General features: G+C 37.1%; 2 protein-coding genes and 1 long non-coding RNA gene across 4 annotated transcripts; 2 read left to right on the forward strand and 1 right to left on the reverse strand.

The window, feature by feature from the left end:
* Positions 1–1,627: 1,627 nt before the first annotated feature.
* Positions 1,628–2,472, reverse strand: LOC144421949 (uncharacterized). The gene is made up of 3 exons (XR_013475062.1): positions 2,374–2,472; positions 1,782–1,853; positions 1,628–1,693 (listed from the first exon to the last, which is right to left on the reverse strand). It is a non-coding gene; the product is annotated as an uncharacterized LOC144421949 (long non-coding RNA).
* Positions 2,473–7,777: 5,305 nt separating this feature from the next.
* On the forward strand, positions 7,778–11,333 carry LOC120326881 (uncharacterized). Its single transcript, XM_078111686.1, has 3 exons — positions 7,778–9,978; positions 10,355–10,469; positions 11,039–11,333. The coding sequence occupies exons 1-3, from the start codon at positions 7,853–7,855 to the stop codon at positions 11,168–11,170; spliced, it is 2,373 nt and encodes a 790-aa protein (XP_077967812.1). The 5' UTR covers positions 7,778–7,852; the 3' UTR covers positions 11,171–11,333.
* A 98-nt stretch (positions 11,334–11,431) lies between these two features.
* Positions 11,432–13,631, forward strand: LOC144422008 (uncharacterized). 2 transcript variants are annotated; one of them, XM_078111688.1, is made up of 4 exons: positions 11,432–11,670; positions 12,111–12,257; positions 12,451–12,599; positions 13,372–13,631. In XM_078111688.1, the coding sequence occupies exons 2-4, from the start codon at positions 12,142–12,144 to the stop codon at positions 13,494–13,496; spliced, it is 390 nt and encodes a 129-aa protein (XP_077967814.1). In that variant the 5' UTR covers positions 11,432–11,670; positions 12,111–12,141; the 3' UTR covers positions 13,497–13,631. The 2 variants fall into 2 exon arrangements, with proteins under 2 accessions (XP_077967814.1, XP_077967813.1); XM_078111687.1 differs by lacking the exon at positions 11,432–11,670 and having other exon boundaries at positions 11,752–12,257.
* Positions 13,632–16,649: the final 3,018 nt, after the last annotated feature.

Below are 16,649 nucleotides of genomic sequence, written 5' to 3' on the forward strand. Positions count from 1 at the left end.
TGAAAGACTTGTGTGGATGGAAACTACCTATATATGTTTTGCCTTCCTCCGATTTAAGAAGACAAATTTATTCTGGGGGATTTTGCATATAATTCTCATTGATTGTTGGCTGTTTAAAATTCCTATTAATTGTGAATTTTGATTATAACAAAGAGTTAAGAAAAATTTTACGTAATTTACTGGCACCTTTTTCTTGTCAATACTCCAAGCTGAGGTAATAAACAAGACAATACATTTATGTCATCTGGAAGCAAAAAGTGCACACTAATTAATAGTTTGACACATTGAGATAAAACATCATGACAGAAAATACAAGTTAAAGATATGTATGACCATCACATGGTAATTAAAATTAAAAAAAAAACTAAGAGGGGCTGTGGAGTATGAAAAGTTCAAAACAAAGAAAAGAACAAAAGTTCATAGCTCATGAACTCTCAATTTTGCCTCCATTGCTTTGTGAAGGCCAATATATTCCAGTGGCTGAATTGGTTTACCTTTATGAGAGCAACGATTTTGCATTTAATACAGTGAGATTTTTTTCAATTTAATTGAAGTGATATTATTTCCCAAAGCAATGCTTGAATCGTCTGAAATAGATCAGTGGTGTCAAACTCATGGGTTTTTGAGAGCCGCATTGCATTTTGGAAATTGTAAAAAGGGCCTCAAACAGTTTTTGATAATGTATATTTGAAAGATATTTTTAAGATAGTTTTATTGTGATGACACTAAACAGTTGGATTAAGTTTTATTATTTTCTTTAATTTCAAATGCAATTACATATTAATATTTGCATTCCACTGTTATTGCAAGTTACTGTATTTATTATAAAAAATCATAAAATTCTATGTACAACGCTCAAAATCATTTTTGAACAAGCTTTGGATAAGAAAAGAATAATTCATACACTAAAAATGACTTACGGTAATCTAAATATATTGACCTAACAATGTGCTTGAGAATTTTGTAAAATGCAGAAATATTGCAACTCCCATGTTCTTCGAAAATGCCACCTTCATGTACTTTGCGTTTAATTTAATCACTCAAGTATTCTTTTGCTCGCTTGATGTGTATTCTTAATTGGGCCAAAATGTGAACAAAATATAAATTAATTTTCCAAAACGACTTTCAGTAAATTGTTTTCTGTGTGAATAATCAATTTCACTTTGAAAGGTTTAAAAAATCTAATACATTTAGATAAAAAAAAAACTTCCAATATACTATTACAGTTATTGTTAAGCGTTCGAGGGCCGCAGTGGAAGTTCTCTGGGGCCGCGAGTTTGACATCCCTGGTCTAGATTGAAGTTGTCTAAAATATATATAACAGTATTTTATCATGAATCACGATTATACCCTTTCCTGAATTTCTTCCATAGTACTACCAAAAGTTGATGAACCATTTTCCAAAGCTGTTTTAAATATGTCTGGCGTGTTTTGTGTCTTTTTACAAATAAGATCGCTTATGCAATCTTACGCTTTGGAATTTTTAGTTATTTCCTTCAAGCCCTTCATGTGGGGCCATGTGGGATGTGGGGCCATACACAACTCTACCGGAGGGGCAAATGTCTTTGCATGCCTCCATAGGTTGTTCTTCTATTGCAAACATTTATGGAGCACTCTAATTATATTTCTTGGAATCACACTGTCACTGATATGTCGCCATACTTCTGATATCTCCCCTTCTGCTATAGTTGTCCTGTGAATAAATAATAGGAAATTGAGATTAGACGAATAGTTGAAAGTTTTACTTTATGTCGGCTTAATTTCTTGATTGATATACTTACTACTTTTGCTATTGCCTCTTGTGCTGCAGGAGTCTCACAATGCTTAGACAGGTTCGTCCACAACTTTCACATCTGAAGAAAGATAGGAGATTTATTAATTTTCGTTAAGAATAAATAAAGCAGTCTATATGATTTAGAATGGGAAAGCTAATAAATCCAATATCTCATGATTCATGTAAAAAATGTTTTACTGAATTTGGTATATAAACCAACTAATAAAGGGGTTTAGTCAGAAACTTACAAGCCTTCGTGGCTCCAAGTACTCGAGAGATCAGATTATACAATATAAACCGGTATGAGTGTAATGTTAGGTGAACTTCTTAACCTTTTGATTCAATACGCAAATAAAAGTTAATGCGTAATAGTATGTTAGACCAATGAGTATATATCCTGACTGATTAAAAAATCTAAATGAAGGTGCATGAACTATTTGGAACCATAAGGGGTAAGTAACTATGCAATTCCGGCAGATGGCCAACTACGTACCGTACTGAATTAATAACTTCGTAGTTGTTGACAAAAGCTGGCTTTCCCACATGTACTTAACAGTGCTATGCCCGTGTGTGACATACAACAATAGTATTTACCTTACCTTTTTCCGATTTCTTTTTACCTCAACTTTCCAAAATTTCATTAAAATCGACAACAACTGTCAAAGCTGGCACGAAAACCATCCGTGCTATGCTCGAAAGCAGAACACATCCGCTCGTTTTCGTCTCGTCAAGTATGTGCATTGGAGCGTGCTATCGGATACGATCTTCGGCCAAAAATGCCGCAGTTGCGCATCATGTTGTTTAATGTCATTGGTCACATCGAAAATTTCTACTGAAAGATAACAGCCAGAACATACCAGTGGATAACTGCCGGGGCGGGAAACAAGCAATATTTGAAGCAAATATAACGGTTAATACATATATAATTAGGGGAAGATCGAGGACCTTGTAAATTTATCATGAAGAAAATTCTGCAGTCAAGTCTCGGATGATTTCATTCATCAACAATACAATAGTGACGTTATTCATTGATTATATATGAATGATCAAATCTAATTAGGGTTTAAATTACTTTTTAAAACTTGCAAGGAATTATATTTAGAAATTCAAACAACAATTCCGATGAGCTTTCGAGTATTCAGTTCGATTTGTAAAGCCCGACCGTAAACTTGTCCACGTGAATGAGTATTTTTGACGTTACACAAGTAAAATTAGATTTCAAAGTTTTCCCTAACCGTGATATGAATGTGAAAGTCAAGTTTAGTGTACTTTCTACAAAAGGCGGAGGGAATTTTTAGAAAATAAGGAACACCCAAACTTATTTGCAATAATTTGTCATTTGAAACGCTTCGATAGTTTTGAAAGTCAGGTATGATTATTTAGATGTAATATACCGTGTTTCACCGAAAAAAGACCTACCCTGAAAATAAGCCATATCCTGAATTTTGAAAATGGTTTCAATATGAGCCGTACCCTTAAAATAAGACTTAGTCGAAAGCGCGAATTTTTTTTTGACTTAGTCGATAGCAAGGAATCTCTCCTACACGTTTTAGATCAGGGGTCACCAAACTACGGCCCGCGGGCCGGATCCGGCCCGCGGCGTCATTTTATCCGGCCCGCAATAACACGCAAAAATGGCTAAATTTTTTACCGATGAAGATTTTCCCCATCATCGTCTTCCTTGTTTATTTCGTAACATTGGCCAATCAGCAAGATGCAAAAAAGTGACGTATTAATAGGCCTTTTCGCATCCTCTCAGACACTTTTGTCACCCTGACAGATTTTCAGTTGTGGTTGTGAACAATACTTCGTTTTTGCGGCTTTGAATGCTATTCGTTAGTTTTTGGTTGTGTTTCGGAAATTGGAGTATGAATCAAATAAGTCAATCATCATTTGCCTCCTTAGGAGTTGTAGTTTTAATAGTATAGTAATGAAAAATTACTCTAGAAATAGCTGTGACAAAATAGGCTAAAATTCTCTACCGGCACGCAAAGTTTTTTAAAAAGTTTAAAAAAAAAGTTTAATAAAAACGGTCAAGAAATAGCGGAGATATCGGAATTTTAGTACCGCCCGACAGGCCAATTATTTCCATAAGGATTGTATTACTTTTTTGATAAGAACTGTAATAAATATGAAAAAAGAACACTTATCAATCACCAATCTTTCGATGTGCGTCACATCAATGGAATATTAAGACTATTTCAGGATTTTATTCTGGCAACGGTCATTGACACCGCCGAAAGATCGTCGCAAATAAACGCTGGAGTTGTGCATGATAGTTTGACAGTTGTTAAATGTGGGTTATAATTAACGATGTTCTGATTGTACAAACTTCATAAAAATTGGTAAGTATCAAGTTAGGCAAGAAATACACACGTCTATATAAATTTTATTGGTGTCCATAGACAATATCATTAATTTGTACTACGTATAACTTGAGCGTAATTTTTAAAAGCTCCGAATGTTGGAAAATTTATGCGCTAATGGAAAAATTCAAATACCAGATAATAGTTATTTATTTTATCTAAATTATGTCAATTTCATGGAATTCCAAGATACAGCAGGCAATCCGATGTCATTTTTATGAGCGGTATTCCAACACGGCGTGACGGCAACATTTCTAATTCATGATAGCAACGTTTTAATAACAGCTAAACTAAGGATAGTTGTCTAGATATAGAAATCTTGTATATTTGTTTTCCTGGGATGTTCTCAATCTTTATTCTGTGATATAGATAGAATTTAATATTCAAGTCTTCAGAAATGTAGAATATATATTGTTGAATGAATTGAATGGCTTTCCCAACTTTTGTGAATTTATTGGATTGCATTGACAAAAATATTCATCCGGCCCGTTTCAACACAGTTTGAGTCATACCCGGCCCGCGGTCAAAAATGTTTGGTGACCCCTGTTTTAGATGATTGGTAATCTATGTGTTTGCAGGAATTTTGAATAAAAACGTGTTATTTATAAGTAAATGGATATCAGTTTACATATATTGTATATTTGAAAATCTCGTAATTCCTACTTTGTAACTTTGTTTTTGATAAATGAAAACACAAGACATCTCCCCAAAATAAGCCCTAGTGTTATTTTCCGGAAGAAAATTGAAATAAGATCCATTAAGCCTACTATTTTCAGGGAACTCGATAGTGCCAATGTTTCATAGGGATTGAATCTGTAATATTTTCTATACCGAGTCAGGTTCTGTGAATGTGATCACTACTGTACTAGATCGATCACAGTGTCGTATATTGTTTAATTTCACACACGCCCTCTGCCAGTAATTCCCTTCTCTAATTTTGAGGTGGGACTCCACACTGTAATTCTCCACTCCACACTGTAGCAAAATATTTACCACTCCCTAAACACCCCCCCCCCCCCCCCCCCCCTAAAATGAATAGCTGGGGAACATACGCCCTCTGCACTTTAAAATACACCTGACATAATGTGTCGAATCGTGAAAAAAATTATATGCCGAGTGCCGACTCATTTTTGTCTTATTCAATTTTATATTAGTACAATTCATTCTTAAGTATTTTCACATTGTAAACAAAATGGTAGAAGCCTCGATGATCTGCAAAGCTCTTGCATACTGATCTACGCAATTCAATTTTGAAATTGTTCCCTGCACAGTATTTCTATAAAAACCTGCAATATTGTATTTTTTAACATTTTTTGCGTAAATAAATTTCTCTCTCAAACGAGTTTACTTTTGTTGCGTTGCGTATGTCTAGTGTTTTTATTACAGTACTTTTGTTTATTTAACGTCCGTTGTGATGTCCGTTACTACTACTTTAACGTTACATCCAACTAAAAGCACGTGTTTCGTAAAATTGACGATTCATTTTTTAAAGTTATGTAATGAATTAATTCATTGACGGACATGTTCGCACTTGGTTGGCGGAAGAAGCTCATATGCAGTGCCATAGAGAGTCCACGCCTACGGTTTATCTCTTGACGTGAGGCGTCAACATTGTTGATTAGCCGATGTCAATTTCGAAAAAAATTGCAGAACTCCTCGTTGTCGCAGGGTAGTTTACGTGGCCTTGGTTGACTGAACAACCTGTACATGAAACACTGATTTGATTACATTATGTTCATATTCTAAGCAAACGTTGGGGCGTAAAACCAGCTGAGGGTTGGCACATCGTGCTAAGCAATAGGAATGAGCTTTCCAACTCAACTCTTATCCTGGGTGAGTTTGCATGTTTGAAACTCGTGCGGCATATTACACGAGGACTCCTCTCGTTGCAAGGTGATTCGCGTAACTGATGGCTGATTACGACTTTCTTCGCCGTGAATAACTTCACCACTAATAAGAGAAAGAGAGAGAGAGAGATTTATTTTTCGTCAACCAGAAAAATAATGAAATAGCAACAATAAAAATATATACAATAAACATGTAAAGTTTTTTGGTATAGACTGGAAGGAGCGATACCGGTACCACCATACGGTCATCAGAGTCAGCTCTCCCCATATTCTCTATTTTAATTATGTATATAAGAATTATCATCTATTTTTATATCCTACATTGCCTGGTAACCAGAGAAGAAGGCGTGTTTTGTCAAATGATACAACCGTCTTATCGACTATCTCCTCATATCAAAATCCTATCGTCGCCTTCATTTAACATTTTGGGGCTCCCGAAGTATGCGAACCAAGATGGCGGACATCGGAATGTAATATGTGTACTAGGTTAGGGTTAGGCCATAATTTTAGGTATAAATACTACGGGAGGCTCTTGACTAGTCTTCGAACTGATAAGAGGACTAAAATAAGGAAAATTGGAAAAAAATTATTGCCTATCCCTAACCTGTTACCCATGTTACGTTCCGATGTCCGCCATCTTGGTTCGCATACTTCGGGAGCAACAACATTTTTTTGTGGAAATAAAATCTCTCTCTTTCTCTTTCCAGTCTTTTTCATCTCGCAAGAAAACATAACCGCAGGTGGGCACTCAAGAGCGATAAAGAGTCATGACGTCACATATGCGACCCAATGATATTCTTGGCTGGAAATACGAAAAGGTAGATTTTGCAAAGTTTGAAAGTTGCTAATTATATTCGACGTCGGGGTTCTGGTCTATTTATTCGTCTTTGTAGTTTACTTACTTTCGAGAGGATTGTATTTTTTCATGCATCAATGTGCTTACAAGGCGGTTATATCGACTGTCGTTCGTTGCATGTATGCAGGTCCGTACGTACGGTACAAATGCTGAAATGGGATTGTAGACTATAAATACAGAAACCCATGCCTGCATGCGTGTAAAAATACGTGTTCGGGAATGATTTAGTTATTTATGTGTCTGTTAATGAGGAGTTTTATATGCAGATATTAGTATATATTTTAGTTATCATAACCATTTAACTGTATACAGGTACCGTATAAGTTTTTTACTGATATAGCCTAAAACAATAATTTTTGTTTTGAATTTATACCAATTCTCGAATTCTGACATTATAAACCTTATTCTAGGTTTTCAGATTGTCTTCCTCAGTCAAACTGGTCTTAGTAAAATCTGTTTTGTCATCCCCTCTCACCCCGAAATGGGATTTTTCATATATCTTTTAATTTTTTTAAGTAGTTTATAGTGCGTATTTTCAGAATGGTAATTAAATGAATTATTGGTATCTTCATTTTATATCAACTGAATGACCAAGCAATATTTTTAAGATCTCTAATAAACATTGTTTAACCTTGTTTTCTTCTGTCTCGCACCGTTTTTAATGGTGACCGTACATTTGAACCCACGTACATTTGAACCCATGTGTATATTCGCGGGTTCAATCAATATGCGGGTGCTAAAACCCATGGGTTAGGGTTAGTATGGGTTCAACTATCCGAAAAACAAAAAAAATTCCATGGGTGCAATAGCATACAGGTGCAATTGTCATGGGTTTAAATGTACGTGGGTTCAAATGTAATGGAACCTTTTTAATGATTACTGCTATAGTTAAAAATATGGCAGGAATTAATTTAAAGTGTAATTTTGAATTTTATACAGTTCTAGTTTATTTAAGTTAGAAGTTGGAACTTCATTAGGGAATTCAGGGATTGTCTTATTATTGTCAACCATGGAAAACTTGAATGTGAATCCTACATTGGCTGAGGGCGATTTATTAGAACTATCGCCGTTAAAATTGCCAAATTCAATACTAAAACCTTCACAAAAAGACAATCTTATTATGCTACAAACACCTGTACATAAGCAACTTAAAGTCAGTTTTATTACCCCAAAAAGAACCCCTCTTCTGGGACAAAAAGGGGGCTTGATTTTGAACCCTTCTGCCACGGCATTGCAAGAAATTACTCCTATAAATGGAAGCTATAGTGGGTCAGAAAATGTACCCGCGGTGGCCCGAAAAATGGTCCCTCCCTCGAAGATTACAGACACCCCTAAAACAGGGAATGGAATGCCAGCAATAAAGAAAGGAATTGCACCTCGCAGACCCGGTGTCTCGTCTCAAGAAGTAGCGAAAAATGAAGAAGAAAAAAGCTCGCAAAAAAACAAAAATGACAACAAATGGGAGAGCTTACGAAAGTTGGATGAAAATCTACGATGGCGGGAGAGGGTCGAAGTCATTACTAAACTCGATCACCAAGAATACAAGGAATGTGCAAAAGAATACGTCAACGAAATGATTGATAAAGCTATTGATATCAGCATATCCAAAGCAAACAAGTCCCAACCTGAGGGTTCAAAGGACATGACCTCAATGACAAATGTCATAACCCCTATCTCAGTACCTATACCTCCTTCCGCCTTGCCCGATTCTGAAGTTATGACCCCTGCATCAAAGATTATGACACCTATTTCAAAAGTATGTGATTCGAATGCTGTGATTAGTCCAATTGCAAAAACTGTGACACAGAGGTCAAATGTCATGACCCCTGGTACAGAGATTATGACCCCTAATATGTGCGGAATGAATGCAACACTTGATATCAGTGACCACGGATCTTTTATTGCAGATAAAACCGACAATGAGGGTAGTGCGACACCTAGTGTCACAATCAAACCTAACACAAGTGGTTTGAGACATCCTTCTGCATTAAGAAAGCCAATGAGTGTTCGACCCAAAACAACTAGACCAAAATCAAAATCGCAAAGTACTTTGGATGAGGAATCAGTCGGTCCTAATCAAAATGGTTCCAAGCATCCATTCAATTTGGGGACCAGAGCATATAGCTTCGATCTGGATAATATCCCGGAAGATTTTGATCCATTTTCACCCAAAAATGCGCTCAAACCTAACCCCAACTCTCGAGACCAACAAGATTTACAAGGAGCAGTGAAAGAAGATTCAAGTCTAGATGCTCTGAACACTTCTGCAAATGTGAGTGTGTTCGAACTAGCGCCACAGGCCTCGAATTACGCTTTACGCGAAGTGGATGTGACCTTTGGGAACTCGGCTTTTGTTGACGGCTCAAAATTACTCGAGCAAGGTCAGCTTGACCTTGACTTTTTGGAACAGCAAACACCAGGTGGTATTTCTGGCGACCTTCGTAAACAATCCCTGTACATGAAATTCGATCCATTACTACAAGGTCTCGTAAACCGACAATCTCTTGTTTTACTCGGGCGAAAAAGCGACATTATTGATTTCACAGGCCGAGTTACGCCCGTTCCAGAAGATGTTGCTGAAGAGCCAGCTATAATCAGCCCACGAGAACCAGATTTGTTATGTGACAGTCCGTCGCAGATTGGAGTCGACCAGAGCATTTTTGAAGCTTCAAATGTAGCTCGTGGATCTGCAAGTGACAGTATTGGAAGTGTTTCGCCCGGATTTCAACATCCTACCGCTTTAAAGCCCGATAACGGAATAATTGAAGTTTTAAAATACTCAGAAGCAGATATTCAACGAGTTTTGAAACGTAAAAAAGAAAAGTGGGCACTAGAGCGCGACGAGGCTGAAAAACGGTACAACGATTTAGTCGACGAGACTCGCTCTGCGGAAATCGCGGCGAAAGATTGTGTAGAAAGATACGAAAAAAGATTGAATGAATTAGAAGAGGAAAAGAAGCATAATAAAGAAGAATTCACGTTTTATACTGAAGAGAAAAAGAAGATTGATTTGAAATTTAAGAATCTCACTCGCTCTTCCAGTGTATTATTTCAGAAAACGGAAACTCTTCAAAAAATGACGACAAATCTTCAAGCAAATGAGTTGAAACAGAAGGAATATATAACTGAATTTAGGTAACATATTTAAATCTCGGCGCTACAGAATTGTATAGCAAAGCAGGAAATCGCAAAAATTGTGTAATGATGAGCCTTCGCCGTGAGGTGTACTTCGCAACGACTTATCCTGAATATACCAATTGAGATTACCGTGTTTGATGTTTACCGATTTTACGGACGAGCAGACGCGAGTTTAATTAAACGAGAAAAAACGCTTTGTGACTGCACAGGTTGCAGTGGCTTCAGGCTGTCCCCGTAAGGGTTAATATACAATTCATTGACTAATGCTGTGACTCCAAAAAATACTTCTGTCAAACTTGTAAATCTGAAACTGTAAAAAACTACAGTAAAAAGTAATTGACAATTTTAATGCTTAGTCCCATCCTCTATTCAGGGCTAAATGTATGGCAAGTCAAAAGAAGAGCATTGAATTGGAAAAAGAAACAACAGAAACATTGAAAAAAATCAGCGCTGAAAAGGCTGAAGTTGAAGCCAATTTTGCAGCACAGGTACTTTTTTAACTCTTCAAAATTTTTATTGACTAGTTGTGGAAGGAATATGGACAGAAATAAGTTAATCAAAAAGCATTTTCAAAATGTTCTTATTCCTCCTCATTATACATAAAAAAATGCTATTTATTCAGCATTAATTGGATTGCTAGCTAGTCTTGCGCGCAAGCCGCACTCCTGCTTTTATACAGTTGAAGTACCAGTAGTTTATAATGTATCTTAGTATTTCTGTAGCAGGGGCGTAGCCAAAATTTAAAAAGGGGGGGGGGGGGTTCTGCTAACGGGACCAATCGAGTAGCCTGGTCCTGGGGGTTTAAAAAGCATTTCAAGCTACGGAAAATTGCTATCTATGATACAGGAAAATGATTTTATTTTTTTTACATTTATAAAGGGGGGGGGGGGGGGGTTCGACCCGCAAAACCACCCCCTGACTATGCCACTGTTCTGTAGTAATAAAAAATATTAGTATTACTTCAGCAAATACAAAGAAAAATTACTCCCATAACTCCTCGCTGGGAAGGATCTACCTGTTCAGGAGACATGGCCTCATCATATTTTTCATTTCTTAGCTCAACAACATACAAATGAAGATCCGTACTGTCGAATTGAGAGTTAAAAGTTTGCAGACTGAACTTGATCACAAGAAAGATGACAACAAGGAGTTGATGAAACTGTGTGATGAATTAGTCGGAATGCAATGAAAAGGATATTCTACTGCCATCTGGATAGCTTGGTGGCATCTAATTACAATGTTGTGCTGATTTGAGTTAAATTATCCAAAACTGAGTGCTCACTCCAGCTCTCACACTTTATACAACTGCCTCCTGTGACCACAGAGTATGAATAAATTTGAGTCAGAAACAACTCTTGGTTATAAATTTTGACTGTTGACTTCAGGTTATTATGAAGAAAATTTAAATCCGACTGCCAATCCTGATAAAACTAAATTTCTATTTAAAGGTGCGTTTACACTGGATGCGTCGCGACGCGTTGCGAAGTGCGCTCGAGATCGCTCTCCATTGTTTCAAGTGACGCCGTTCACACTGAAAGCGCGGCACCTAACGACGACGCGCGGTGCCGCTGCTGATTCTCTCGCTGAGCGTTTTTCGGCGCGACTGACCTTCGAATTCCACGTGCTTTTTTGCGGCGGTGTCGGCTGCTTCCCGTGGGAAGTGGTTTTACATTCTGCTTAGATCAGAAGGTACCGCATTTTATAACTGCAATATCAAATTAGGTACCGTTTATCGTAATTTATAAGTTAAATATCCAAATTAGGTACCGTTATCTAGGTCAGAATAAAATTGATTGCAAGTACTAGTGAAGGATTGTAGTCTTTACTATTTGCTATACCGGTACCGGTATGAATTCTAACAACAATTGTATTTCGAATTCATTACAAACTTTGTTTCACAGTCATGTCGTTTGAAGAGCTTTTAATAAATGAGGTGAAATCTAGACCATGTCTGTATGACATGAGTCCTCATTATCGTGATGTTAATATCAAATCCAACAATTGGGCGGAGATAGGAGCATTGCTGGATTTATCTTGATGGCAAAATCACGTTGTCTAAAATATTTTCAAGTACACCAAATTGAAAATAAAAGCTTGCTTTGCTCAACTAACACCACAATCTGATATAGCTATTTAGGACAGCAGGCAAGAGAAGTCAAGATGAAAAATAAAAATGAAAGTACCATGGAGTCAGGGGCACCCCGAGGCGTTTCAACGAATAAATGGCATCTATTTGAACACATGACTTTTTTAGATTCCTTCGTGCAGCATCGAAAGTAAGTTATTTTGCATAAAATCGGCACAAGAGTAAATATTGAGCTGCTGTGATATGTTACTATGATGAAAAGTGTGTGCCTATTTCAATGATATATCTATCACATGTTTTGAAAGGATCTGTTCAATTTGGTACAAGTTAAATTCTTTATTAATTTGAAGTTATTTCAGGACCTTTTCTATTTCATATTTCAGAACGTCCTCAAATTTAGAACTTGTCACTCTATCAGCTGTGGTAGAAGGGGAAGAAGTGTCTGGGTCATCTTCTGTCGCACCGACACCAAAAAAAAGGAAGGAAGAAGTGAACATGCGGATTTTGAAAATTCTTGAGGAGGAGAAGGATGGTAATTTTTTTAACCTTTTCGAACATCGTTTTTGTTTCATGTTTTATCTACGGTCACACATGATATGGTGTGATCGAGATTAGTTTATTATGTTGTAGAATTAAAGGGAGCGTATGCATAGCATGCTCATATAGACAAGACAGCTACCGTATATACTCGCCTATAGGTCGCAACTTTTTACCTATTTTTAAAAAAAAATATAGGTGTGACCTATCCGCTCGACATACAGACGATTTTACAAAAATTTGGATATAGGCCATTTCTACAAATCGTAACACGCCGCACGCATCTATTACAGTTGACCTGGTTCTAACCATATAAAATTATGAGCGTCATTAACATATTTTGATTATATTTTGCCCTACAAAAAAACAAAATAGGAAGATACCTATGCAAAAATCTAGGAAAAGGGCTTTTTAAATCCGTAGATTTTCAGTTTGACTTATGTGCGAGTCAAATCAAAATCAAACTTTTTTAACACAAAACTAATAGTGCGACCTATACGGTGGTGCGACCTATAGGCGAGTATATACGGTATGCTCAAATATTTGGCAAAAAAAAATAATAGCCTTCTGGGGAAAAATTTTATCTTTAACCAATGAAAATTTCAAAACAATTGGTTCAGTTACCAAAGAGAAAAGCGATTTCTTCTGAACGTGTCAAAGAAGAACAAGACTAAGTCTAAGAACAACAAAACGTTCACTATGTCCACTACGTGTCCAATAAACACGTAATGGTATAGAATATTGATACTATATATATTTATTTGTAGATGATCCAGACAAATTCTTCCTTCTTTCACTTCTACCACAGCTGAAAAGACTGTCTCCTGAGCGTGCTTCATCAACAAAGATGAAAATCATGCAATTACTCCATGAGGCTGAATTTGAGAAATGATTCAAATTCAATTTCCCACTTAAAAATTAGAAAATAAATTCAAACGTTTTTTTATCTTAATTACAGTACATTACTAAATTTAATTGACTCCGTACAAACTTGAGCAACCTTCTCTAAACAAGAACTCAATTTCTAAAAAATTTTAATGTTTTTTATTGTTAGTTTACCTCAACCATTTTATTATTTGTTCAGGCAGTATGCTTTTTCATTCTGGCTATTTCTCATTACAGCTTCATGGAGTATTTGCATGATTTTCATCTTTCTGCTGCTGTTTATTTTCAAATATTCTTTGATGAAAAATTTGGATTATTTTCCAAATTGATTACAGCTTGAAATATTTTAGTGTAGCGTGTCAAATGTAAAATCTCTCATTCAGTAATATGTTTTTTCGATGGTAACCACTAAGCTAGATAAAAGGAACTTTTCATGTCCTTCTGACTCTTTGAAATTGCCAGGGGCAAGCTCCATCAACCATGAAATAATTTTTAAAGCTGTCGCGAACAGCCGCCGCCCCTACACTATTTCTGCGACCTTGCCTTTGCAGGGGCAAAAAACTGTTGTACCCGCCAACTTCCTCTTGTTATGTTTCCCTCCAGGTCTTCCCTATCCACTTCACCTGCATCTATCAGTGTATGGCGTCTTACATAATTATGCAAACAACATGCTGCCTTCACAACCAACTCTGCGTTTTGTGGCGACACACCCATGGGCCTCCTAAAAACTCTCCACTTCGCACTCATTATACCAAATGCATTTTCTACTACTCGCCTTGCCCTGGATAGCCTGTAGTTGAAAACTTTTTCATCAATTGGCAAATTTCGCCCCGGGTATGGTCTCATCAGGTGCTTCTTTAGTGGGAAGGCTTCATCCCCCACTATCACATAGGGAGCCTTTTTTGAGCTGTTAGTAAGCGTTGTTTCATCCGGCAAATTCAGGGCCCCTTCATTCATGAGCTTACCGAGAGCAGAGTGGGAGAAAACACTTCCATCACTCTGCTTTCCGTAAGCTCCCACATCGACAAAAACAAAATTATAATTGGCGTCGACAAGGGCCATTAGCACAATGCTGAAGGTGTGCTTGTAATTGTAATAAAGGGACCCTGAATTCACCGGTGCTTGAATTTGTATATGTTTCCCATCTATGCTCCCTATGCAATGTGGGAAATTCCACTTTTTCTCATACTCTTCAGCGATTTGCTTCCATTTTGTAACTGTTGGCGGGCTTAAATATTCTTTTTTGAGTGATGTCCAAATTGCCTCACAAGTTTCTGTAACTATTCCTGAAACTGTTGATTTCGATGTCCTATATGAATCTGCTATTGTGGTATAAGAATCCCCTGTTGCTAAAAATCTGAAATATGATATATGTGCACTTTTATTTGATGTTATGTTTATTTTGTTTTTAATAGTTCTATGTGGATGTGTTATAATTTGAATATTTTCTTCCACATACATTTTGCTACATGGTTTGAATATACAGTAATTGCTCACCTTAATGTTATTCCAAGCCTCTCTTCAGGAGATATAGGTTCTCGGAAATTAGTCGTGGTTTTAGTTATGTAAGGAGCCACTAGACTCCTCAGGTCATCAAACATACCAGGGTCCAGGCGGTATTGGTTACGAAATGCAACCGTTCTTTCAAGTCTCATTTCTTGGACAAGTCTATGGTACTCACCTGCGTAGAAAGTAATATTAAATGAAAGATAAATGTTTATTCAACTTCAAGCTCTACCGTCTGTTCAATACACAGGTAGATGAAGAAAACAGTATAAGATAGCCTATGATTAATTAATCTTATATTAGTATTTTGAGGAAAGACCACGCAATTTCATAGGGCGATGATTTGAACTTACCAAGTTCTTTCCTTCTTTTTAATATGGGATGAACCCAATGTTCCCTTTGCTTTTGCTCCGTATTGTTTGCCAAATAAAGGGCGATTGCCAATCTTTTCCTTTTCGAAAGTGGCATATTTGTAAATTTTGTAGCGGAGTGGGAAGCAGACGAAATTCTAGCTGAATTTCCCGCGTCAATGTTCCTAAGCAACCGCCTCTAGCGCCCTTGAGTGGTGAAGAAATGACGCGCGCTATGTAAACACCTGCCCCGCGCGACCAGAAGCCGCGCCGCGCCGCGACGCATCCAGTGTAAACGCACCTTAAGTGTCTGCGTGCCTTTTTTATCTCTCGCGAATGCTAAGTCAATTAATTACTAGAATCAAAAGCATATTCTAACACCCGACACAGTTTGAAAATAGCTCATATAACAGCCCTCTTGAACTAGCGCCAGAACCCACTTTCCGAATCCTTAGTATTATCAGCATTAGCAACTATTCAAAACTATGTGCCCACTCCAGCCCTCCACTTCATACAACTGCCTCCTCGGACCAGGGTTCTGAATCTATATCCTTATCAAAGTTGTAAACTTGTATAATCAGGTATCCGCATCCTCCGGTGAACTGAAGCCAAGGACCCTATTTCCAGATCCCTATCCAAAGTTGTATGCTCGAGTATTGAAATAAAATCTCCACTTTGTTGGTTTAGGAATATTTCTATTCTGCTTGTACTTTCTTGTGGTCTACTATCATTTCTTTATTATTCTTGAACCTTTTTCTTTTGCTTAATTAAACATTCTCTATATTGGAAAGTGTGGTTGTTTGTAGCTTGTGTGATGTCAAAACGGTACTCATGTAATGTGGTGGAAATACCACAAGAGTCACTGGTACTAGAACTAAAATAAGGAAAATTTGAATGAAATTATGTCCAACCTGGTACACTTAATACGTTCCGGCATCTGCCATCTTGGGGCACATACTACGGGAGCGCAGTCAAAACGGGATATGAAAGTTCTCCTTACAATAGGAAGTAAATATTTTGGAGGATGAATGATTATCTCTTGCAAGTGGTACTGGGTATTCAGCAAGTAGGTAACAGAGGAGGGCGGAACAAGATAAAATTTTCTGAGGGCGGAGCAAGATAAAATTTTCTTAGCAGATGATAAAGCTTGATCATATGGCAAACCACAGCCTCTCATCCTGTTACTAGTCCATGTTGGTCGGGTATGAGCTTAGCCAGTTATTTATTTTCAGATGCATGGACTTGGCGTGGAAGAAGCCGTAACCAACTGGTTCTTACGTGAACCATCCTGCAATCGTCTCGCC

This window comes from Styela clava, chromosome 4 (assembly GCF_964204865.1).
Source record: "Styela clava chromosome 4, kaStyClav1.hap1.2, whole genome shotgun sequence".
In the NCBI taxonomy this organism is placed as follows: Eukaryota; Metazoa; Chordata; class Ascidiacea; order Stolidobranchia; family Styelidae; genus Styela; species Styela clava.